Source organism: Lepisma saccharinum, chromosome 6 (assembly GCF_977018435.1).
Source record: "Lepisma saccharinum chromosome 6, izLepSacc3.1, whole genome shotgun sequence".
Lineage (NCBI taxonomy): Eukaryota > Metazoa > Arthropoda > Insecta > Zygentoma > Lepismatidae > Lepisma > Lepisma saccharinum.
In genome coordinates this window covers 62163358-62191135 of record NC_139234.1, presented here as the reverse complement: position 1 = coordinate 62191135, position 27778 = coordinate 62163358, and the positions used below count along the sequence as shown (strand labels likewise).

General features: G+C 38.0%; 1 protein-coding gene across 1 annotated transcript; it reads right to left on the bottom strand.

The window, feature by feature from the left end:
• Nucleotides 1-261: 261 nt before the first annotated feature.
• Nucleotides 262-20788, bottom strand: CHMP2B (Charged multivesicular body protein 2b). Its single transcript, XM_083124761.1, has 6 exons — nt 20478-20788; nt 15187-15278; nt 7941-8057; nt 4414-4594; nt 4019-4125; nt 262-1452 (listed from the first exon to the last, which is right to left on the bottom strand). Exons 1-6 carry the CDS (start codon nt 20509-20511, stop codon nt 1339-1341), a joined length of 645 nt encoding a protein of 214 aa, XP_082980887.1. The 5' UTR covers nt 20512-20788; the 3' UTR covers nt 262-1338.
• Between the last annotated feature and the right edge of the window lie 6990 nt (nt 20789-27778).

Genomic DNA, 27778 nt, shown 5'->3' with positions numbered 1-27778 from the left:
ATTCTCCAAAAGTGGCAACCTGGTTGATTGTAACTGAAAGTCACAGCTGCATTATGAAAGTTGGGACTCCTAATTTCAAACACTGCATGAAAATCAGGACTAAACTAGTTTTATCTGCAATCCAAAGTACTGTTCTATCAAAGCAATATTTACTCCCTTGTAAATTTTAATTAGCAATCCACCTCAAATGTTATTCACATAAAATTACACAGGGCATATATAAGAGTAGCAGAATAAACAATAGAGTTTACAAAAGGTAAGTTATTGTTTTTATTGGCTTGCAAATCAATTTATACACAAGTATATTCTCTTTATATTACAAAGCTCTACAAAACCAACATGTTAATCAAAATCCTATTTACACAAGACTAATTGTTGCTGGACAACACTTATCTCATAATAGGAAGAATAGGAACTTCGAAACATTGTCCTTTCTTGCCAAGAGAACAAAAATTAGGGGGTCCAATAACTGTCAGCATTGAAGACATGGCCAGTGATCACCCACACTCCATTTAAAGTCTGTGGAGGTTGAAACAGATCCATGGGAATGGTGTTCGATACATAAATGTTCAGAAGAAGAAAGAAAAAAAAAACAGTTCCATTGCAGAAGCATGTTCACTTGATATATGACAACTCAAGTATGTCTTTAGCACATAATGATAAGTAAGATAGGATTGAAAAATTTCCTCCATATTTACTTGTCAATGTTGAAAAACAATAGAGCAGTTTGAACCTTCTATGATGCACCAGCTTCCTAAATACTAATATATTTAAATTCGCTCCAATATTTCTTACCTTATTTTCAGTTCAAAATTACATCACATTATTCTTAAGCACTATTCCAGAAAAAAAACACACACACACACCAACCATCCACCCACCCACCCTTACAGACTTCAGAACAGAACGTATGAGAGGATATTTTTGTTTTAGTTCCAACACCAATGTAAAATAATGAACTGGTCGAAGTGAACAGATGCAAATCTAATTTTACAAAAGCATTTATTTCATACATCTGAACTATCTAGCAATGTACAAATTGATAAACATTATATTGTGTTCACAGGAGAAAATAGTTGCAGAAAAAAATGGCAAACTAAAAAAAATGGTACATTATAAATCCTATGAGTACACTGAAAACTTAAGAAAAATGTGAGTAGATAGATAAACAATATTATTTAGTGCATTTCTGTAAGATTTTTCTTTCTTTTAATATTGATATGCATCCATCACTTCATCTCATGCAGTTCATTAAGCACATTGTGTGCATATATAAATAAGTTGTACTTTTTAAAAGCACAATTAAGTGTAGGCACAAAGATTACTAAATATATTATCCTATGCTTTAAGTCTAGCGAGCTGTGCTTCAAGTTCTTCATCAGTTGGCAATCTTGCTTTGGAAGTTGAAGATTCGCCCAGTGATCCACCATATGCTGAAGGTGCTTCAGCCATCTAATCAAAATAAAATTATAAATTAATATTTGCAAATCCATTTCTAGCGTTGTTGAATAGGCAAACATAAAAAGGTCAAATTATTATTTTCTTTTCAAAAAAATAAATATTCAGTGCAAATTTTTACGGTTAAATTTACTAGTATATTGATTTTGTTTCAATTACGATTGCAACGTGATTGTAATTTTAAAAAAAAGAGATGTAAAGTAAGAAAACTACATCACTCTTGGCTGTATCGGTGGCAAAACACATTGAGTGGTGTGGACTTCCAATCTCACCACCAAAGTTCCAAGGTTTGAATCCCAACCTTGACATGGGTATTATTTGTGAGTGTTCCTTCATCCTCTTATTCACAAATAGCCACAAGTGGCAGAAAAGTCATGTAATATACATAATATAACAAAAATACAAATACATCACTCCTCAATTTTCCAAGGCTCTTTGTGATGAGGATGAACCATGATTACATGAAAGTGACGAAGAGACAATCACCAAGAACAACCACAACATTCAGTGGTGAGATTTAACTAGGTGTGCCAGTTAATAATTCTTAAATTCGTTGCTGGATGGCGCTGGAGGCAAGGGTTGGTGCACAGTCTGAACTGTTACGTCAGTGTGTTGCCAGGACAGTACCTGTCAAAACGCCGTGGATGTGCAACCAATTGCGAGTGATCGTGATATTGGGTTTGTGTGGGGAAACATGTTGACCTTCAAACCAAATAAGGAGCATGTGCGGCACGTCCTGCTTTTCTTGTTCAATCAAAAGAAAAACACGAGTGAAAGACATCGTACCCTTGTGGAAACGTACGGTGACAATGTCCTCACGCAAGACGCGTGTGTGCATTGGTTTCGACGATTCAAAAGTGGTGATTTCGACTTGAAAGACAAAGATTGCCCGGGTCAGCCGAAAAAAATCCAAGATGCGGAATTGCAAGAACTGCCGGAAGAAGATGATGATACGCAAATACAACAACAACTGGCAGAGAAGTTAAATGTTGGTCCCCAAAACAAATCTGATCGTCTTCATGCCATGGGAAAGATCTAGAATGCAGGAAAATGGATCCTACATCATCTGAACGACAAACAAATAGAAAAGTGAAAAAAGATGTGTGAAGTGTTGCTTTCTCGGCATGAAAGAAAGTCTTTCTTGCATCGGATAGTGACTGGGGATGAAAATGGATCTACTTCGAGAATCCAAAATGCAAAAAGTCATGGGTAGACCCAGGGCAACCTTCAACATCGACCACAAAACAACCGAATCACTTCGGAAGGAAGACAATGCTGTGCATTTGGTGGGATCAGAAGGGTGTGGTGTACCATGAGCTTCTGAGACTAGGTGAAACAGTGAATGCCGTTCCCTACCGTCAACAACTCATCAATTTGAACCATGATTGATCGAAAAGTGCCCAGATTGGGCGACAAGACACGGAAAAGTGATTTGGCAGCATGACAAAGCCTCATCACACACAGCGAAAGGCATCGACACCATTTCTGCACTTGGCTGGGAATTCTTGCCCCACCTGCCATACTCACCAGACTTAGCCCCTTCGGACTACCATTTGTTTTCATCGATGTTTCACTCACTTTCCCAGCAACACTTCAACAATTATGAAGATGTCGAACAATGGCTTGCTGACTGGATCACCTCAAAATGTGAACGATTTTTCTGGAAGGGCATCCACAATTTGACGGACAGATGGGCACAATGTATAGCTAGCGATGGTGCATACTTTGAATAAAGCATTTGTTACCTTTCTCCCCAGACACACTTGTTTTCTTTCGGATCAATTAAGAATTATTAACCGGCACACCTGGTATCAATCCAACAACAAGCTCAGGCACTGAAGCAGTTTTAACCCCACTCACATTATCTGAATATGAGGGTACCATGATATGCCTGGAGCAGGAAATGTGGTAGTGGTGATAAAATCACTGGTTAACATCAACTTAAAATCTAGAGGTCCTGGGTTTGATACCTGGTGGAGGCACACGGTGGTTCAGATTCCACTTTAATCTGTAGGACAGGTCCCAATTAGCCTATTTGTGCACAAAGTGGACTTAAAACGAGCTTCAAAAAAGACTTGTGATATTTCATTATTTTTTTTGCATAGCTGGTTTGATAATGAGACTTGCAATTGTTGCACCAAAACAACACAATTATCTTCTTCCACTTTATGACATGGAGATTTTACACAAAGTGCTGCAGATGCCACTTGGAATGGGTATTTTTTTTTCCTGTGACACATTCATCACTCTAGTGTTATCCTGACTGTGATTGTCACTTAGTATGGATGCAAACAGGATTGTCTCATGCAGTATGTTTTACACATAGGCTGATGATCTACTTAGGGCATTTATTTATTCAAAATATATTCTGCTTAGATCATTACCAAGAATTGCAAAAGAAGACAACAGTAACTTCGACACACACATGTCAATGTTCTAACCAAATACATTACCATGGGTCTTCAGCTTGCAATTCCTTACCTTTGTTTCCATTTCCTGATGGGTAAATGAAACAACCAATATACATACTCATGACAAATGAGGCAACACATTTACTCACCTTTCCAGAAATTTCAATTCCTATTTCATCCAGCACTTTCTGCACCACCTGGTCACTTTCCTCTTCATCGCCGGACTCAGACAAAATGTCATCCAAAGTGTCATTTACTATAGAACAAACAATAAATAAATTTTAAAAACAACATTGTAATGTTATTTTTCTGCAAAACAGAAAATAATCGACAAATAAGATGTTTACATGAAACATTATGAGATCTTACACTTGTTTTTTCTGTGAAGTGAAACAGCAGTGAAAATGTATCATTCACGGTAATTGAAATATTGTTTACATGGTAACAATTGCATATGTAATTAGTTTATCAGTTGTTGAAGGTTCCTTTCCATTGTTACAAGCAGAGAACAAATTGTGAGGGTGTGTAAATATTTATCACCTACCCATTTCTTCAGTCATATCCATCTTCATTGCAGCTCTCCCAAACTCCTGCATGTCATGAGCCACCTTTTCTGGTTTCATTATTTTGTTCATGGCACCCATCGTCTTTGCAGTTGTGTTCATTGCATCCGCCAGTTTAACATTGGCTCCCATTGCTTTCGTTTGGGCACTCACAGCTTGAACCTGTTGGAATATGCAATATTTTCACCATCGATAACATTGAAGGATAAATACATCAAACAATTTAATGATCCACCCATGTTATTCTCACGTGTCCCGAGGCTATGGTACATTACATGAGTTTTCCAGGTTAACAGTTCTGAATGTTTAATGATTTTACCCAAGTTTTATAGGAGCATTAGGAATTGCTTTAGAATACTGTGGAAGGAAATCTGAAGCTTGGAGAAAATAACTGGCACAGTTACAAGCTTCAAGGGATCCCGCGTAGCCAAGTGGTTAACGCTCTCACCTTTGGTGTGAGCAGGCCCAGGTTCAAATCCTGGTGTAAGTCACCAAAATTTCGGCACTGACCCAGCATCGTAAGGACAATTGGGGAGCTACTTTAAAGTAGTAGGAAGCACCTGTTTCAAAAGCCAGAAAACAGTGGCAATGGGACTCGATGTGCTGACCATGCATCACCCAATGAAAAACTGCTCTGGCAGGTCCTGGCCCTTAAAGGGCTGTTGCACCATGGAGTTTAACTTTAGTTAAAAGCTTCAGTAATTATCGTTTGCAAGATAAATTATGGTTTGAAAAGTAGCTTCGGCAGGAATCCATGCTTTGCAGCAACCAATCATTCTTGATTTACAGTCACAAAGTTCTGGTAGATTTTCGTGAGGCTCGAAAGAATGACCGAGACCAGAGCTTATGTGATCCGGTGTTGGAAGCACTTACGGATGTTATTTTAAAGATTAGAGCCCTAAATCTGGACTGCCTAACCTAACATCGTAAGCATTTATGGATGCACCCCACACACGTTAAGCAGGCCACAGCAGCAGTCAATATCCAAGATGAGGACGGCAGTAAACAAATGGCTGCTTGCAAACAAAGAATCATATAGCAGTGCATGGAAGAGAAAAATCATTCTCCAGAAAACATGCAGTAAATAATCACTAAAACTCTGAAGTGTGTTAGTAGACATGTATGGAAAGATGAAGAACTAATTTGTTAAGATGACATTGTATCTGGCAATCTTGTAGGAGCCTTTAAAAAAAAGTAATGCCAGTGATTTTTCTTTGTCTATGAAATGCTACAGCAAGCAATCTTTATAAAGTAGATTGCAATCTCTGGAGCATGTTGACACTATGCTGGATTGACAGAACATGTTCAAGCAGCCAATGTCTACAATGCTATCCTTCCACCACACACAAGTACAATATGGCTTCCCCGATGGTGCAGTGGTAGCGTCGTCGTCTTGTAATCAAGGGGTCCTTGGTTCGATACCTGGTGGAGGCACATAGTGGTTTGGATCCCACTTTAAGCTGTAGGTCCAGTTCTGATTAGCCTTACTGTGCATAAAGTGGACTTAAAAACATTAATCAATCAATCAACAAGTACAATATGTACTTAAAATGTAAGATTAAAGGAATTCAATATTTTTTTTTTGTGACAATAATCTTAACCAAGTTAACCTTTTGAGACCCAAGGCTTTTTCACATGTAAACCTCTCTGTCCCGAGCCGATTTTGAGCAAAATGCAGAGTTTCAATTAAATGAGTGTAGATCGGAGACTAATTGCCCTAGAGAGATGAGTGATATACCGTTGTACGCGGAATGAACCAGAGATTCAGACTATATGAAATTTATGCAAATTCGGCATATATGTGGTGGGGGGGGAGGGGCTAACTCTCAAAATTCCAAAATTTCGGAAAAAAATTTGGTTCCCCCACCCTCCCCCCAAGAAAAAAGTACATGACAGTTTCGACATGCACATGGAAATGATCGCTGACATGTAAGGAACACAAAAATATTTGCATTATTATCATATGACCAATGTAACTTGAGTTGTACCCATAAAAGGAATGGTCGGCACGCCACTGATTCAAGCTTCAAAATGCAGCGGTACCTTGAAATGACTATAGCTCAGAAACTAAATGCCCTAGAGATATGAAAGATATACCATTGTACGCAGAATGAATCACAGATTTAGACGATATATAATTTATGCACATTCGGTGTATATATGGAGGGGGAAAGGGGGGAAATCCCCTGTAAATACTTTTTTTTTTAAAAAAAAATGGGGTTTCGCCCCTCACCTTCCAAAAAAAGGATATGAAAAGTTCAAAATGCACATAGAAATTAACGCTGGCATGTAAGAAACAGAAAAATATTTGCATCATTGTCGTATGACCAATGTAACTTGAGTTGTACCCCTGAAAGGAATGGCCACTGATTCAAGCTTCAAAATGCAGCGGTACCTTGAAATGACTATAGCTCAGAAACTAAATGCCCTAGAGATATGAAAGATATACCGTTGTATGCAGAATGAATCACAGATTCAGACGATATATAATTTATGCATATTCGGCATACATATGGAGGGGGGAAAAGGGGGAAATCCACTCAAAAATACTTTTCTTAAAAAAATTGTTTCCCCCCCCCCGAAAAAAATGTCAAAATGCCCAAAATGCAAAATTTATGCAAATTTGGCATATATATGGAGGGGGAAGGGAGAAAATCCCCAAAAATTATTTTAAAAAATTGTCACTTCACCCAAAAAATGTCCTCGCACTTGGGCACAAAACGACACCTACGCACAACATTCACGGACGAAAAGCTAGAACGCAGTGAAAAATGAGCACTGATTCTTGCAGCTTCTTGAAATTCCATTTTTAGACAATGCAGGGTAACCCCTGTCCCAACTTGTGGACACTTGTGCTAAAGAAACAAAGGTTTCCTTCAGCGTGCTTCGAAATTCCATTCTCACAACGCAGATTGAGCAACCAGTCATCCGCCTCCCCCACCCCCTCACGGAAAACTTTCATTTTGACATCGGATACTGATAAACAAGCTTCCTTCGAAAGCAGTTCACAGGCGGGAGTGAAAAGCATTGCTTTAGAACAACAAAGCCGACCTTGAAAAGAGACGCAAAAGAGAAGTCCCTTTTCCTGCCTTTCCCCCTCCATTTTCATGAAGACAAAAGAAATGCAAAAAAACATTTCTGTTAAATACATGTGTTAGGAACAATATAAAAAACAATCGAAATTCTAGCCAAATATAGAAAAGTTATAACGTAAAAACTACAACCTTGACACAGCATCTCGATCGAGACGCTTGGGACAGTGAGGCTTAAATTTGGGTATCTCGATCGAGATGCTTGGGATCCAAAAGGTTAATCACGGAAAATGCTATTGTATCCATGAACCTGTTTAATAATTAATTAAACGGGTACATGAATACACTAGCACTTTTCATGTTTGTATTAATAGCTTACCGCATCTAAAGTTCCTTAACATGAAAAATTAAACTCATTTATAAAATGTTCAAGGAACATGAGTTTGAAGCAGAAATTATATAAAAATGCTACTTACCTTACTACTAGCCGTGAATGTTCTTGTTTTTTGTTTTCTGAGAAGAACTAGCTGTTTGGCCAGTAACTTGCAACCCTCTCTGTTACCCTCTTTGGCCAATTTCTTGATTTCCATCTCCTACACAAACAATGCAAAATTAAAAATGTCAAAAAAGCAGCATTGACTTTCCATTTTATGCTCAGTTAAAGTACCCTTAAGTTTAACTACGTTTTGCAGTTATTTTATATAATTACTACTTGGTATTGTTAATGATGATGTTAAAACACATGGTCAAGTTGGTATGGTATCTGCCTCCACCTGAAGACCTGGGTTAAATTCGCATGGTAGGTTATTTCAGGTGGAAATCTTTCCAACAATGTCTCAGCATGGAGCTGCTCCAGGTTTACCAGCCACCCATAAATGGGTACCTAGGGGCAACCCTGGGGGTATAAGGCAGCAGAGCATGATGATCATGATCATGTTAGCTGCACGATGGACAAGATTGTGAACGTTTGCAACCCTGTCTCCACTTTTTTTTTTTTTACTTTTTGCACGTTTTTAAAATATGGATTGAAATACAGGGTGGGTCAAAAGTCACGATCAGATACTGATAAAATATTATTATTCTGAAAGAAAATGCGGTAAACAATAGAAAAACTGCAACGAACCGAACAAGATACATGAAAGAGTGAAATAAGATGAGAACATGTGTAAGATTAATGTTAGTGCAGCTTTCAGTGGTCGAACTTCTCAGTTCGATCAGATTTAACTGATATCATCAAAATATTTTTGTAATCTTCCACAGTGTTGTACATCTAACACAGAACTAGTTCCAAAGGTCTTCCTCTTAAGTTTCTGTGAATTAATGTAAGTTGGAGCTGGTATATTGAAACGATGAAAAAGTTTTCCCTGATTTCTTTGTACACTTCACCAGTTCATTACTTTTCATGCACCCAAAGGCTAACAATGAGATGCTCCTCAATAAAGGTAAAAATAAGGTTAAGATACCACTGTGCATGTGGGGAGATCCACATATTCTTGACCTTGGTCATAGTTGGGATAATTTGATCAGCATCATGCCCGGCTGACTTCAGGTACCTATTGATACGAGGCTGGGTGGGCCTCAGAGCTGCGCAGAAACAGGGAAATGACTTGGAAAATTTCCTGGTCCAGATCACCTGCCCCGGGATTCTAACCTGTGTCTTCCACGTGGATGCTCTACCAACTGAGCTACCGTGGCCCTTGAAATAATGAATCACCATTTATCTGACATTGTTTATAACACACAAAAAAACAGTCACCTCAGAAACTGTTATGTCTTAATCTTCGTCACATAAACAGAAATACACATATCAACAGTAGAACTTCATAAATAAGTATATTTAAACTTATAACAAGGTGGATTTGCATCTTAACACTTAAAATCATACCTAAACAAGGTGTATATAGTTGCTATGCACAGACTAATGCACTTGGCCATAGCTGCCAGTTCACCATGCATAATAATGCATGTTAAGGTATATAACAGAAACATAAGGTGGGGAAACAAAACACGTGCGTAAAGCATGCTGCCACAATGTGGCTTTCAACTGCAGCATTAAGATGGACCTCTTATCGGAAAACCTGACTTCTAACCACAGTACTGGCATTGACTGACCTTTATCGGAAGACAGACGAATTATTACCACATAACATATGTGAGGAGAATAAACATTCCTCTCGATCTGTGACAAATTTTGATTGTGAATAATGCATTCTTGCACCATAAATATATCTAATCGTGGCTCTTGGTCTGACAGTGTATTTTGACATGCCTTTTCCTGAATAAGGGTACTAAATGTAAGTACTAAATGGTGGTGTATGTATATATTTCTGTCATTACATTATTATCCTTTCATTTGATGTAAACCTTGACAAAATTCAATGTGATCACATGTAAGTAGTATTTATTTATTTAGGTCAAACAGTATTTATAGTGCGGTATACAGAAAGTTCCAAAGTACAGCACTTTTACACATACATTCATAACTGAATATCACAAAGTAAAGGAGAAAATGAACATAAGAATAAAATACAAAATGTTTGACAAGGAGAAGAAAGATATAAAAATCTGAACAATAAAAAAAAATCAAGCAAAAAAACACATATGTCAAACAATAGAGAATCCAAACAAAACATGTATACATTCAAACATTCTTGGTAACATTATACACAGAGTTACTAAATCATGTCAAAATGACTTCCTCCCATTACCCTTATGCATCACTGTTACTGCTTGATAGTTTCGAACAACATATACTGGGGGTTTTTAGGGCCAATTTAATAAGAATATTGGGGAATGATATTTTGCTATTCAAAATATTAGCAACAGCGCAGCAAGTTCCAACGAGGATGGTGGCAGTGGCCACTGAAATTAATCGAAAAAGAAGAAAAAACAGCTTCGCGGATAAAAGTGAGTACTAGTTTCTCCCTATTTAGCTATAAAGTTGGATTTAATATTACTTCTGATATCTACTAATGACTTGAGATTCAATTTAAATTGGGAAAAAATAAATCTAACTAGTGTTTTCTGTACACACTCTTGGTGCAATTCCAGTTGCAAATAATAGTTGTAAATTCTAATATAGATACTGTATAACTTTTAATTTAAATAACATTACAATTAGAGAAATGCACTTTAGATGTCACCATGAATGTATTATGTTGCTCAGAATAACTCTAGCTTTTCCAATAGTTTGTAAAACATGCAAGTTGAAATTCAGATGAGAATTGAATATTAATCCTAAATTCCTTATACAAGGGTTGATCAAATGAAAAGGTACGAAACGTCGTAACAACGGGATCATTTATATAATACCGATGCCACGATGGGAGAACGTAGCGTGATATGTAGGGGTGCGATTGGAGTCGCCACGCGGCATCGGAGCATGCAGGGGAACGCGCATGCGCAGGAGAGAGCAGAGGCTCTGATACAGAGCGCCGTCCAAGTGACGCGGCAGTGCATGTTCGGACAGGATGGCGTTAACATTGGCAAATTCGACTGTTGAGGAGCAGCGAGGCGTTATCCGTTTTCTGACAGCGGAAGGTGTTAAACCGGCCGATATTCATCGCCGGATGGTGAACGTTTACGGGGAAGACTGTGTGTCTGGCAAATCAGTGAGGAAATGGAGTGCCCGTTTTCGTGCAGGCCATGAGAGTTTGCTTGATGACCCGAGACCAGGCCAGACGAACACTGTCATCACGGCCGATCTCCTCGACAAGGTGGACGACCTAGTGCAAAGTGATTGACGTGTCACATTGCGAATGTTGGCGGTAAAGATGGATGTCAGCTTTGGAACAATGTGGACAATTATTCACGACAGGTTGGGTTATCGGAAGGTGTGTGCACAGTGGGTTCCGAAGCATCTCACCGACCAACAAAAGAACCTGCATATGGGGCTAGCAATTCAACATCTGTGTCATTATCAAGAAGACCCTGCTTTCCTGGAGCAGATCGTCACAGGTGATGAGAGCTGGTGCCATCACTACGAGCCAGAGACAAAGCGGGACAGCATGCAGTGGAAGCATTACTCGTCACCTCCCCCTAAAAAGTTCAAAGCCCTGACGTCAGCAGGCAAGGTGTTGCTTACCATGTTTTTCGATGTGCAAGGTCCGCTACTTGTGGAATTCCTTGAACACAGACAAACCATTAACTCTGATGTGTACTGTGAGACACTCCGCAGCCTACGCAAGTCCATCAAGAACAAACGACCGGAGCTGCTCACGTAGGGTGTGGTTCTGCTCCATGATAACGCACGTCCACATGTCTCCAGGGTCACACACGCGGAACTGGCCAGGTTCAAGTGGGAGCAGCTAGACCATCTGCCCTACAGTCCGGACTTATCCCCCTGTGACTTCCATGTGTTTGGTCCCCTGAAAAAGCATCTCAAAGGAAAGCGCTTCACCTCGGACGATGAACTCAAGTAGGCTGTGAAGGACTGGGTTGCGTCACGGCCAAAGGAATTCTGGGAAAAAGGAATCATTCGGCTCGTTCATCAATGGGATCAATGTGCTCAGGCCTATGGAGGATACTTTGAATAAAGTATTCATTTACACCGACAGTGTCGTTTTGTACCTTTTCATTTGATCAACCCTTGTGTAATCAACCTTTTCAATTTTGAAATTCTATATACCTAAAATATTTTTAAAAAATCTGGTTAGATTTTAGGACAAACGTTCAATGTTTGGATTTATCTTTGTTCAAATTTAACCCATTAATTGAGAACCAGTTATTGACCGAATTAATATCTGCTTTAAGATATTAACTTTAAGTGCAAACATTAAATAGTTACTATACTTAATTGTTTTAGCTATTATGTTATTTATATAAATAAGAAATAATAAAGGACCTAAGGAAGATCCCTATGGAACACCAGATTTGATCATACCTTCCTTAGAAAGTCTTCCATCAATCTTAACTTTAAAAGTTCGATCAGTTAAGTAATCCTAAAACCATTTACAGAATTGGTGATTAACACCATACCTACGTAGCAAGTTTGCATATCCATACTTGGTGGCTTACTTTATCAAATGCTTTGGAAACATCCAAGTATATGACATCGACTTGATCGTGTCTATTTAGAGAATTAATCAGTCAGACATGCTAAATTAGTTGTAACTGATTGATCATTAACAAAACCATGCTGATTTTCATTTAGAAAGCACATATTAAAATAAAGGCACTTTATTAATCTTTATTATTTAAGGTAAATAATACTTTCAAATATTTTTGAGAAAGGATCAAAGATAGAAATTGGTCTGTAATTTGTCAACGAGTCTACTCACCTATCTCTGGGTACTGGGGAGATAATAGAAGTTTTCCTACTAGGAAATGTTCCAGATTCCAATGATTTATTGAACACATTGGAAAATGGAACATTTCCTCGTAAATGGAAAACAGCTATTGTGAACAAAGTTGAATTAAAATAAATCTGGTATGATGAGGCTGGATATACACTGATGAGCCATTACATTATGACCACCCTGACCAGGGAACACTTAACGCACCTGGAGAGCAGAGAGTAAAACATGACACACTAGCAGCATGGTATACATTGGGCTGGGCTACAGGCTCGTTGTTAGTAGTCTCTCCGGCGTCAGAATGGGAAAAGTGGCCGATCTCTTCCAGTTTCATAGAGGTCAAATCATGATGGCACGGCACCTTGGTACCAGCATCTCTGAAACAACGCAGCTTGTTGGCTGCTCTCTTGCCACTGCTGTGAGCATATATCAAAAGTGGTGTAACGATGGGCAAACAACGACATGTCGTTCAGCCCTGTGTCGACAGTGGCTCATTGATGCCAGAGACCAGCAGAGACTGTCACGCATTGTTCGGTGTGACCGCAGGGCCACAGTGCATGAAATCGCCTACAAGTACAACAATGGTGACCAGGACAATGTTTCACAGCACATGGTTCATCGAACACTGCTGCACACGGGACTGTGAAGTCGAAGACCCAGTCGTACCCCAATGCTGACTGCACTCCACCGAAAGCAGCACATGAGATGGGCACAAAGTCATTGACACTGAACTGTGGATGATTGGAAAAAGGTCATCTGGTCTGAAGAATCCAGATTCCTGGCTCATCACAGCGACTGCCGATTCCATCGGTGTACGCCAGTTTCCATCAGAGGCTATGGCACATGATTGTACGGTTGGGAGGAGACATAATGGTCTGGGCGATGTTTTCATGGGACACATTGGGGCCCATTATCCTGGTACACTAATCCCTGACAGCTCTCCAGTATCTGGACATTATTGGGAACAAAGTCCATCTGTTTATGTCAACAGTGTTCCCTGCTGGTGACGGCCACTTCCAACAGGACATGCCACACTGCCAGGATTGTGAAGGACTGGTTCGAGGAACATGACAGTGAATTTGCTTCAATGCTGTGGCCCTCAGATAGCCTGGATATGAACCCCATTGAACATATGTGGTTCGACTTGGAGAAGCAGGTTTGTGCTACATCACCACCACTCGCAGTGTACACCAACTGGAGGATCTGCTGTTGCACTTGTGGCATGAGATACCGCAGCATACCTTCCTCAACCTCGTTGAACCGATGCCTCGTCGAGTGGCTGCAGTTTTGTGGGCTAAAGGTGGTCCTACATTGTATTAGGTAGGTGGTCACAATGTAATGACTAGAGACCGGATGTTTAGGCACTAAAAACATATAAAATAGGCAGGCAAATAAGCACTTATAATTTTCAAAATAGGCAGTAAAATAGGCATTAAAATACAAATAGGCAATAAAAAGGCAATGAAATTTAACTCAAAATAATGAAGATAGACATACAACAAGAAATAGGTGTTTAAATAATATAAAGACTTACCTGTACATTCTTTATAGTTGCTTAAAATAAACCAGGAGCAGTCCAATGTTGTACTTAATAAATCACTGCAAACAGGAGTCACGTCAGCCCAAAATTTTTTGTTGTATAATGGCTACACACAATAGTCTGACAAAAGAAATTGTTGGCTACTTCCAACCAGTACGCAAATTATATAAATATACACTTTATCACTGCACACAGGGTTATTTCAGTTAAAAAATTTACACTGTATATTCCACACAGCAGTTCGAACTGAGAAACTGTTTAAATGCATTTCAAGTTTGTACTGTACGGTTTGGCAGTCTCTGAATAAGAAGCACTAATTGCGGTACAAGGTATTTCTTCAGGTGATCAACCGACAAGTTATGTCTACGATCGGACAACACATTTTTAGAATTGAAAAAGATCTTTCAACCTCCACAGATGTTACCGGAACATACTTAAAGCACGCGAGAACATGTAGATCTAACTAAGTTTGTATATTTTCAGCTTTCAGAACTTGTTGAATTGCCCTTAATTTGTCCAAGTTCTTATTAGCTGCAATAACTCGCTAACTGTTATTTTTAAATTTCTTGGAAGCATCGGAAACTAATCCTGGGGACAGGAAATTGTATGCGCAGAGTTCAGTCATGTCCCAATTTTAAAGAAAATGCCTAAAATAGGCAATATCTGGCATTTATGAAATAATATAGGCAATATCGTATGAAATAGGCAAAATTAAATTGGCTTTAAATGAAGCTAATCCCTCCCCCCTGGCCTTCACAACATTCGTTTTCATCATATTTCTAACAGGAAAGAATAGGCATTTTGCCTAACATCCGGTCTCTAGTAATGACTCACCGGTGTACATGGTTTAATGTTGCTGAGGAGAATATCTGAAACAAATAAACTTACAAGCTTTTTCTCTTCTCTCTCCAGCTCTCTTCTATCCCTTTCGATTCCTCTGTTGACATTCCGGAGTTCTCTGTCATTTTGTCTTATTTGTTCTGAAAGAAAAGATCACTGCAGTTGATAATTGTATCATTGAAATTTTAATAAAAATGCAAATTATGGAAGAATACAGCATTAAAATGGGCAACAGTATACCCCCACCCCCTAAAACCTCTTGGCATTCAGGAGACAAAAATTGTTTTGGAGCAAGACAAATTCCCTGTTCCCTCTTTATTTTCTTCGTTTGGGTGCTAAACCCTATGATCCTAACCAACAGTAACTGAAAACTGCACAACTGTTTAATGTTTTTCTTTATAATTACACATATTACATTGTTTAGTTATGATGGTTCTCAAGTCAGGCAATAAGGTTTGTTCTCCAACAATATTTATTTTTCAGTTATCATGATAGTTTACCTTCCTAAATTGCGTTTGTTTCCTTGTGCTTTTGTATCTTCTTTCTCTGTCTTCCTCCTTCTCCTATTAATTCATGAGAGTCAATACTGAACACTTGTAAACCATTCGTTTCTCTTTCAGTATTTTGGAAACGGTAATACAAAATACACATTTCCCATTATTTTATTAAGAATATAAAATTTCGAACTATTGATAGTTTCCATAACTAAAATCTTACATTCGAGTTAATTATTGTTTTACAGCAGTTAAAAAGTTTAAAAATAATTGTTTCGTTTGACTGACATATAATTTATGTTTTGTTTAAAAGACATTTCTTCAATGGGAGGCATTCTGTCAAAAACTGAACAATGAAAACTTTTAAAAAAAGTCAAAGGTTGTTTTTATTCCACTTTGTACTAGATAAGGTAATTGAGGGAACGACTTAAGATGACCGGACCCCTATCCGATTTTCTTCATATTTGGCATACTCGCTAATTGAGGCCTCCTAATCACGAATCTGGGTATATATATATATTTTCCTGATACTACGACGACACCAAATTTTAACTATGTATGCCTAACCTAACCAAAACGGTAAATTTCTCGTATTGGACAAACAGCTGAAATTTGCTACTTCATCTAATTTGAATATTTGTACTTACGTATTCTGCATTGAGAAACATTGCTGAAGGTGGCATTTCGCTTATTTCGTGGAAATAAGCTCTATTTACGACATATCGAGTAAGTTTTCTTCGTTTCTTTTTGCCTTCGGTAACACGCAAAATGGCGGTCACAGTTTCACTACCGTACTCGGCATGCAGTGTTTACACCCCACTGCACCCAAAAATACCTACGTAGCCCCACAAACCATTGACGCATAGCCCCACGAACCATTCATACATAATAGTCCCACGAACCATTTCCGGTAAGGTCACGTATAGGTTACAATAGTTATAAATTGGTTTCGAAAAAAATATGCGTAGCCCCACACACCATTCTCGCATAGCCCCACAAACCTTTGACACATAGCCCCCCAAACCATTTGCGGAAACGTACCTTCTTCAGTTACAAAAACAAGTGTTTGGAAACACTGACCGGGATTACATCATCACACACAAGCTACATCCACCTGGAAGTGAATGGATGCAAGAGCTTTCATGCATCGGTCACACATTTATATCAAAAAATAGATGATTTACCGGCAAAATTCAATGAACAATGCGAGAAAACACTTCCCCAAACTTCCAGAAGTATAAAGAAACTGCATTCGGTAAGTAATTTCTCCTGTAAATTTGAAGAAATCAGGGTAAATTTCTCGTATCGGACAAACGTATTTCTTCAAGTTTACAGGAGAAATTGCTTACCGAATGCAGTTTCTTTATACTTGTGGAAGTTCGGGCAAGTGTTTTCTCCTATCGTTCATTGAATTTTGCCGGTAAATCATCAATTTTTCTATATAAATGTGTGACCAATGCACGAAAGCTCTTGCATCCATTTACTTCCAGGTGGATGTAGCCTGTGTCTGATGACGTAATCCCGGTCAGTGTTTCCAAACACGCGTTTTTGTAACTGAAGAAGGTACGTTTCCGCAAATGGTTTGTGGGGCTATGTGTCAATGGTTCGTGGGGCTATGCGAGAATGGTGTGTGGGGCTACGCATATTTTTTTTCGAAACCAATTTTTAACTATTGTAACCTATAGTGACCCTACCTAACCTAACCTTACTGGAAATGGTTCGTGGGGCTATGTATGAATGGTTTGTGGGGCTACGTAGGTATTTTTGGGTGCAGTGGGGTGGAAACACTGCATACCGAGTACGGTAGTGAAACTATGACCGCCATGTTGCGTGTTACCGAAGGCAAAAAGAAACGAAGAAAACTTACTCGATATGTCGCAAATAGAGCTTATTTCCGTGAAATAAGCGAAATGCCACATTCAGCAATGTTTCTCAATGCAGAATACGTAAGTACGAATATTCAAATTAAATGAACTAGCAAATTTCAGCTGTTTGTCCGATACGAGAAATTTACCGAAATCAGTTTGTCCGATATGAGGAATTTAACACCGAAACTAACCTAACCACATGTCAATGGTTCGTGGGGCTAGCATCAATGGTTCGCAACTATTTTGCAATCCTGATACTACCAAGCCACGGTGGCTCAGTCAGTAACGCGTCTGACTACTATGCTAAAGGTCCCGGGTTCGATCCCTGGCCGGTTCAAATCCGGGAACTTTTCTAACGGTGGAAGCGGCCCCGGCGCCTACCCAGCGTCGAATAACATGGGTACCTGGGGGAAACCCTGGGGGGTAAAGGCGGTCAGGGGCGTGATGCTGATCACATCACCCCCACTCACGACCGGATCAAGAAAGTGTGGGGCGTTACCCCCACACCCCCTATACGCCTTCATGGCGTGGTGCTAAGCACAGGGGAACACTTTACTTTTTTTTTTTTTTGATACTACCAAGACATGGAATTTTAACTATGTTTGCCTAACCAAACCACACGTCAATGGTTTGCAATTATTTTGCAATTTCTAGACGTTTCCGGCAAATTTTGGTAACACTTTACTATACCAGAGACGGATTTCTTCAAATTTACAGGAGAAAGTACTTACGCAAATCATTTTATGTAGCGTTGTTGATGTTCGGGAATGTAGTTTTGATCCATTTTAATGCGAATGCATGTGGTTTTCTACGAAAATCTCTTTCCGACGCGCTATTGCTGCTGCCGCCATTTGCTTTCTGCACGAGAGCACAATACGCTCTTGTATTGTCCGTATATGCTAAATTGAACGAAAGGAGTGCTAATGGAACCTAACCTAACCTAGTAGGCATACCTCGTCCCCGTGATAGTTCGTGGGGCTATCGTGAAGTTTTGGGCTACCTGTGGATGCTTTGTGGGAAATAAGGAACAACAGTAAGTACTCGTTAATGTAAGAAATAGACATTATTTTCGTTAGAAATTCATTATTTCACCTAAAGAAATGTTCCGCAATGCAGAATAGTACGTTATCAATGTAAAAAATTGCGAAATAAATCATTGATAGGTGTCTCCGGTATAGTAAAGTAGTACCCAAATTTTAACTTCAGATTCGTCATTAGCAGGCCTCAATTAGTAAGTATGCCAAATATGAAGAAAATCGGAGAGGGGTCCGGTCATCTTAAGTCATACCTAATTGAGACTGGTTCTACAGTTCAAAGTGGAATCTGAACCCCGGTAACATTATCGTATGGGTAAAACGGATTCCTTCAAATTTCCTTCAAATGTACAGGAGAAAGTACTTACGGAAATCATTTTCTTGAGCGTTTTGGAAGTTCCTGAATGTAGATTTGATCCATTTTAATGTGAATGCGTGTTGTTTTCTGTGAAAATCTCTGTCCGACACGCTGTTTCTGCTCACGCCATTTGCTTTTTGCATGAGAGTGCAATGTTCCGTGTGTTAAGACGATGCAACCCCGTAGCCAGTGTTTCAGCCTCGCCGTGTTTTCACTAGAACCACCTGTCGAGTTCGGAACAAGCCATTTTTCCCGAATGGGTGTCACTTATCGCACAACATTGTAGCAACATTGTGTTCCGACGTCACAGGAGAGAGCTGTTTTTACAATTTTTCTTTGTATTTATGCTAATGGAACCTAACCTAACCACGTAGGCATTCCTCGTCTGACGTCAATATTCAAGGTTGCAAGGAAGAGAATTAACGAATTACGAAAGAAAGATGGTTCCGACCCGAATGGGTGTCACTTATCGCACAACACTGTAGCAACATTGTGTTCCGACGTAACAGGAAAGATCTTTTTCATGTTAGGCAATACAAGCTAACACGTCTCTTAGCGAAAATAATAATTTTTCTTTGTATCTATGCTAATGGAACCTAACATAACAGGCCTAACCTAACCACGTAGGCATTCCTCGTCTGACGTCAATATTCAAGGTTGCAAGATTGTTGCGCGTAAAGGAAGAGCATTAACCAATTTCGAAAGAAAGATGGTTCCGACCCGAATAGGTGTCACTTATCGCACAACACTCTAGCAACATTGTGTTCTGACGTCACAGGAGAGACCTTTTTCATGTTAGGCAATACAAAGGTAACGCGTCTCTTAGCGAAAACATTATTTTTTCTTTGTATGTATGCTAATGGAACCTAACCTAACAGGCCTAACCTAACCACGTAGGCATTCCTCGTCTGACGTCAATATTCAAGGTTGCAAGAGAGTTGTGCGTAAAGGAAGACCATTAACGAATTGCGAAAGAAAGATGGTTCCGAATTGCTGTGTATGGACAATGAACGTGGTAAATCGCAAGGTTATTTTACAAGTTCTACACGTAAATGCGACGTATTAGCATAATTTCAAATAGGGGCACGAAAGTAGATATTTTCCGGTGAACGAGGTTGCACCACTGCATAAATGGACAAAACACTCTCAGAACGCCCCCTAAACCAGTATGCTATCACGGCCATAATGTGTTACAGATTCGAAACAACAAGTAACAGTAAGTACTCGTAAATAGAGAAAATAAACATTATCTTAGTTAGAAATGCAGTATTTCGCCTTAAGAAATGTTCCGCAACGCGTTAGCAATGTAAAGAAGTCCGAAATATATGATTCGTAGGTGTTTCACCCATACGATAATAGTACCCTGAACCCCTGTTCAATTTGCCTCGGGAAACAAACCTAGGATCCACTGGTAAAGCTCTTACGAGAATGTAAAATAAAGTATAAGACTACGAGAAAAGAACCATAATTTTACTTTCCTGTTGCCGATCTGTGTTGAATCAAACAGGTATAGGAAACAGAACCGCTGCAGCAATAAATAAATTAGAGCCATTACATTAATGCTAAACACATTGTGTTTTCTTACCTTTCACAGTTGGTTTCTTTCCAAAAATATTCATTGTAAAATAAAACAAGAATTGAAGGACAAAAGCAGTCTCACTCGTTGCAATCCTAAATTATCGTCACTGAGTCATCATCACATGTACGAACCTAAACACTATATTACTTTCATGTTTCACGTCAATTTATTATTAATAATTACGAAAATTCAGGTGTACCTCAATTCATGATTTTTGCTAATATGAAAATCAACAGAATTTGGCAGACACACAAAAGAAAATAATTTAACAACACGCATTAGCAGAGAAAGCAAACTACGTTGATGATTCGCGCATTCTAACTTCATTTATTTACGGGTCTTCCTCTCCGCACAACATTTTTGCTACCTTGCGTTCTGACGTCAGATTAAAACTGCCTGTGAGTTTAGGTTAGGGCTCTTAGGTTAAGTTCCATTAGCATAAATACAATGAAAAATTATTATTTAGAATAAAAGAACTAAACATAGCTAGCCTAACCTAACAATGTAGGCATTTAGCCTAAAATTAAAAAGCATTTTTCCCGTGACGTCAGTAAAAAGTTTGCTCAAATGTCGTGCGATAAGTGAGATCCTTTATTTACCTACAGAGAGAGTATCAAAGTACACATAACGCGAATTGTCCATTGCCAATAATCATTTTCCATTTTCAATAGTCGGTTTTCTAGTACAATGAATGGATGTAAAACATATTTCATGTCATAGTGCAAATGCCCATTGAACATTTATTCTGTTTGTAAACTACATCCTGACATGACAAGTGTCTGTCTGGTTGACAAGTGACAAGGGGTAGGAGAACAACATGTTGCGAGAAAGGGAAATTGAACCATTTAATTGTGGCTACACTGTGATCAAGATGGCGCGTCTATTCAACAGAAGACTCAATACATCGTTTTATTCAAAGTATATATAATATAGGTAATGTGTGGCATAGGGATTGATTTCGTTGTAAGGTTATGTATTTCAAGGAACTTTCATTTGCTAATGTTTCTTTTTATAAAACTATCATATGCGGGAATAGAATAGAATAGAATACTTTATTAGTCATTAGACAACATGATTGCAATAGACTTCGTCATAATAAGTATATAAATACTAATATAAAAAATTACAAAAGAAAAGAAAATTAAAAATACATATTAAAATATTACACATTCAACAATACAGTTTGCAAATTACACTACATGTTTTATTACAGCGAAAGCAATTGGAAAATAGTACTCTATTTTGATTACAATACAAGTCATGTACAAAAACCCATTTTACAGCTCTGTGATGCATTATGAGTAGACATTTACATTTTACAGACCCTGACGGAAGTGTTCTTCAAATTCCGTGACACTATATATACAATATCGGGTACTTTTTGGTAACAGTAGGATAAGCCGGAGACACTTTAAACTCGGTTGTTTTCAAATAAAAATCATTGCTACTTACCTCATATGCATAGCGGAAGATTTTTCAAGGTGGCCATAACTTTTTTTCATGAAAAAAGCGTTATTTTTAACATTATAAACATTTATTGGTCGTTGCTAATTCGGCGCGCAAATTTTGACTCACGTTGTCTATCGTCAGCTGATATGCAGTATCGTCAGCTGATGTGCAGTGTTTCCAAACTTATGAACCGATAAATGCTGCACAAACTATTCACGAAAGGTTTTTAAGCGAAAATTGAGGCTAGACTCTACTTTACGTCCTTATCTGCATGGTGATTGCTTCTTTACGTTGGCGGTGCGCGATCGTGGTGCAGCACCCGGCATCTCTTCGGGTAAGTACCTTTTTCTTTTTACACTTTCTGTTCACAATAGAACCACTATCCATTGACGGGGTCGAGGTATGCCTACGAGGTTAGGTTAGGCCTGTTAGGTTAGGTTCCATTAGCACTCATTTCACCCCTAAATATGTGCTTCATCATCTAAAAAATTCCTCAGTACGTTCAATTGCGCATATCCGGACAACATCGGTTTTTCTCGATCTACTTCTTCAGGAAAGTTTTGCTCGCTTTGGGATTTACGTTGTTCGATTAATTATAAAATAAGCTTTCCAACGATATATGACACGTATTCCTTAGGAAAAGGACGTAAACTAAAGTCTCACCTTACATTGGAAACAAAAAACCGCTCACACGTCATCTTGTCAAACTTCCGCGTGGTTGCTACACTGTGAGGGGGTTACATAACCGAACGCACGGAACATTTGATTCACGTAGTCTACGGTAATGGCGGCACGAGCTATCGCACAACAGAGATGCATGATTGACAAAAAATACCTTATTTACAGGCAAAATACGTAGCACGATTCTAAAAAACAATATCTCTGGCTTCAGAAAGTGCTCAAGAACACAATTCCGTAAGTACTTTCTCGTCTTTTCTCCTGTAAATTTTAAGAAATCCGTCTCCGACTTATCCTACTGTTACCCAATATCGTACTAATATATTATTAATGTGTTTAGCAAACTGCTTGTTTTCTAAATTACGTATAGAAGCTGGTAGCAAATTGAATAATCTCATTCCATTATGTTTAAAATTTTGTTGAGTCTTGCATAGTCTAGCATAAGGCATTTCTATATTCAGATTGTGCCTTGTATTATAGTCATGTACATTAGAACGCAACCTAAAACTGGGGAGGTTTTTCTTTATGTACATTAAACTATGATAAATATTTATAGAGGGCACTGTCATAATACGGTATTCCTTAAAGAATTCCCTACATGACTCCATATCCTGTACTCCTTTAATACAATGTATAGCCTTCTTTTGCCATTTAAAGACTTCCTTTGCACCTGTAGAGTTTCCCCATAGTAAATTTCCATACAGTAAGTGTGAATGGAAAAGAGCGTAGTACACAGAGATCATCATTTCTTCACTTACAGACCTTTTTAATTTCCGCAATAGATATAAGACACGGGCAAGTTTCTTACATAGTTCATGGGTATGAATTGACCAGCTTAATTTTGTATCTAAATATATGCCAAGCAATTTTACATAATCCTGATTATTTAAGGTGCATGGTGGGTTATTTAAGTAGAAAAAGTGAGTTTCTGTTTTTGTCGTATTTAACACCAAGCTATTTGTTTTAAACCATAAAGAGGAAGCATTTAACATTTCTTTATTTTTGATACTAAGGTTAAGAATACTATGATCATTTGTAATAAAGGTAGTGTCATCAGCATAGATAGCTGTTTTATACGGTAGGCAATTAGGTAGGTCATTCATATAAACTAAAAACAAAAATGGACCTAATACTGATCCTTGGGGGACACCAGACAAAACGTCTAGCTCATCAGATTTCTTATTATTAAATTTTACTATCTGTCGTCGATTAGTGAGATAAGACTTAAGAAGGGATAGTTCAATACCCTTTATTCCATAATACTGTAGTTTTTTAAGCAAGATTTCATGCGCAACTGTATCAAAGGCCTTACTTAAATCTATCAAAGTTGTACATGTATATGAGCCAGACTCGAAACCATTAATTATCTCATTTACGACCGTCTCTACCGCATTAATAGTAGATAGCCCCAATCTGAATCCAAAGTGGGCTACATTAATAAGTGAATTCTGTTCAAAATAAGGGGTCAATTGTTTTTTTACACAGTACTCTATAATTTTAGAAAGCACTGGAACAAGGGATATAGGTCGGTAGTTACCAGGGTTATCTCTGTCACCCTTTTTGTGGATAGGGACTGTTATAGATATTAGGTATAATTTAACAATACAGGGAATTTCTCCAATTTGTTTGAATTTTCGGTTACTTACTAATTTGGGTCTCCTAATCACGAATCTGCACTTAAAATTTGGCGCTCACGTAAAAATTTGGCGCTTATTTGGGGCAGGTGAATCCGGCCACTTTCTAACATGCCCTTAACAGGGAGTCTATAGATATAGGCGGGGCCGCGATAGCGGTTGGGGGCGGTAGGTCGATTACCCCAGGGGCGGAGCCCGGAACCGGCGGGAAATTCGGAAATCGAGGGTGTGGAAATAAGAACTTAATTTCGATTATTTTGCTATTTCCACGTGTGAGCGCCAAATTTTGACTGCAGATTCGTGATAGGGGGGCCAAAATTAGTGAGTATGCCGAATTTCAAACAAAATGGAGAAATTCCCTGTATTGTAAAATCGCTCCGATATTTTTAGGTTATCAGGAAAAATACCATCATTTAATGTCCCATTAATAAGATATGTAATTGGAAGTGCTATTATGTCAATTATATACTTTATAATAAATGTTGATAGACCGAAAAAATCTTCACTATAGGAGTTTTTCATTTTTGACACAATAATTAAAATTTCATCTTTACTAATCTGTATCCACTTAAAATTTATATGATTAAATTGTGGGAAACTTTGCTTACCAAGATAGCCATTAAGATCATTGTTGACATTTTCTTCATAGTTCACAGGAATTTTGTTTAAATGTTCTTGATTGTTTATAAAGAAACTATTAAACTCATTGGGTGTGATACTTGGCAACTTTGTTTCGTCCGTTATCTTTGTTTCCTTTTTGATTATTGACCAGGCAGCTTTGCATTTGTTACTTGCCTTAGCTATGTACTCTTCATTAGCTTTTAGCTTAGCTAATTTTATTTCCTTTCTAAATTTTTTTTTAATCTCATTATAGTTCAATTTAGAAGTTTGATCGCCATTTTTGGCATTATCATGTAGTCTGAGCATAATAGCTCTAAGGTTCGCTAATTTAGGAGTGAACCATGTTAGATGTGTTCTCATTTTCTTCTTACCAGTGCTGATAGTTCTGTATTTTATTGGACAGCACTCATTATAAATATCGACAATTGAATGTGTAAATTTGTTCCATGCTTCAGTCAAATTATTACAGGTACTTAACAATTCATAGAAATTTATTTCATTAAGGCTATCTCTGAGGTTTCTTATGTTAGTTTCACCAAGCAATCTAAAACTTGTAGTTTTTGAGGTGGGGGGTGTGTTATAAATTAAAATTGGTAAAATAAGCCACAGACCGCTGTGGTCTGATAAACAGGGATCAATAGTTCCACAGGATATCATATTTCTGTTAACATTAGTGATCACATTATCAATGCAAGATTTCATTCTAGTTACTTGATCATTAGCATAATAATAATCATAAGACCTGAGAGTATCACAGAATGATTTCTTTACAGCATTATCAATTAGAACATTTATGTTTATATCTCCCAAGTAAACAACATCAAATTGCTTGTACTTATCAATGGACCTTGTAAGTTTTTCCCATTGTAACAAAAACACATTTAAATCTGAATTAGGAATGCGGTATATGGATATGACCACCACTTTCAAACTGTTAAATACAATGCCGGTAACTTCGAATACTCCTTCAACACATAAGTGATGTATATCTAACGGTTGATACTCCTTATTAAAATCGAGTCGTACATAAATACCAACACCTCCATGGATCATAGACTTTCTAGAAAAAATACTAGCTAACTTGTAATTTGAGGGGATGTACATATCTATTTCATCGTTAACCAACCAATGTTCATTAACGGAAAAAACATGACGAGGAAAATCATCCAAAAAAAGTTCCAACTCCGGTAATTTATTTCTAATAGATTGTAGATTAATATGAAAAAGTAATAAATTAGTTGCACTTTCAGGCTGTGAAGTTTGTTTTTTCCCACTATTACTATTCGAACGTACTACTTTATAAAGGCTATCTTGAAGTGGTTTCGTTAGATTTGATTGTTTGACCTGGCTCCACACTGAAGCAGTTTTTTTTATGGAGTCAGGTTCACAAGGGAGTTTCCCTGTTCATACCAGTTCATTGGTATTATTTCCTTGTACATATTTGCAAATATTTTATTGCTTACCTTTTGTATTTCATAACAGACATATTTCTTACCTAGCCTATTAAGGTGAAGTCCGTGGCTAGTGTAAAACCTTCTGCCTATCAAACTTATGTCTACAACACTTACATTTTTGAAATGTTTGCTAAGTTTATAAATTTCTTGATTCACACGATCTATTTCTACATTTACACATGACCAAGGTAGGAGATCGTAACGGTGAGGCACTGTGAACAGAAGAACATTTGTGTGCAGAAGAAGTTGTAATCGTCTCCTCAAAGTTCTCATAAACACACTTGCTTCATTTCTAGCAATGTCATTTGTTCCTGCTAGTAAAACCACGAGATCCTTTGAGCATAATTGCTTGTTTTCTTGAGACACCTCCATTGTGGCTTCCTTGAAAGTTGCACCAGGTTTCACCATACTGAATATTGAGTTACTTACTTGATTTTGTAGTTGCGTAGCTACATTCCTTCCTTGACTATCGGTATACAAGCATATTTTCCCCTTATAACTTGTGTTCTTCAAAGACTTTCTACCAGCGGAAATGCGCTTTGTACTATAGGAGTCTGCCTTGCACTTTAAACTGTTTGTTTCTTCAGGTAAGGTGGACACATCTTGTAGTATCTCGAAACGGTTTCGTGATTGGAAATTGACGGAATTTTCCTTAATGGGGGGGCTCTTAGATCTTTTCTTGTTCTTTATTACAGATGTCCATGTATTGCTAACATTAGAATTTGGCCTACCCGGTAGAGTTGGCCAGTCTTTACTGAGACTATACCTGTAAAGGTCCTCGGATTCTCCTCCTTTGCACTCTAATTGTTTTTGGAGGATTTGATTTATTGTTCGTAAAGACTCCATTTCCTCCGTAAGGTTTCTAATTATACTTTCATAGTCTTCTTTCTGAATATTATAATCATCACGTTGTGCACTTTCCTTTGTCACAGTTTTCTGATAGTTTACGCAAGTTCCACACGCCCACACATTTTCTGGTATATTGGCCTCATTAACATTAGAACATTTTGAGAAATGATACCATTTATCACAGATATCGCATAAAATTCCATTTTTCACTGAATGAGAACATTTACCACATTTACTATCTTGTAAAAACGTTGAGAACTGAGAGCACGAGATACCTACGTCTACCTTGTTAGGCGCCATCTTCTCCATCTAACTCGTTCATTATCTACTTTTTTACGTTCGTACTTACCTATTCTGCATTGCAAAACATTGTTTAACAAGGGAAATTAGTATCTATTGTCGACATATCGAGTAATTATTGTTCTGGTACTACTTTACTATACCGGAGTCACCTATCAATGATTTACTTCGCAAATTTTTAATTTGATAACGTACTATTCTGCATTGCAGAACATTTGTTTAGGTGAAATAATGAATTTCTAACGAAAATAATGTCTATTTCTTACATACGATAGCCCCACGAACCATCACGGGGACGAGGTATGCCTACTAGGTTAGGTTA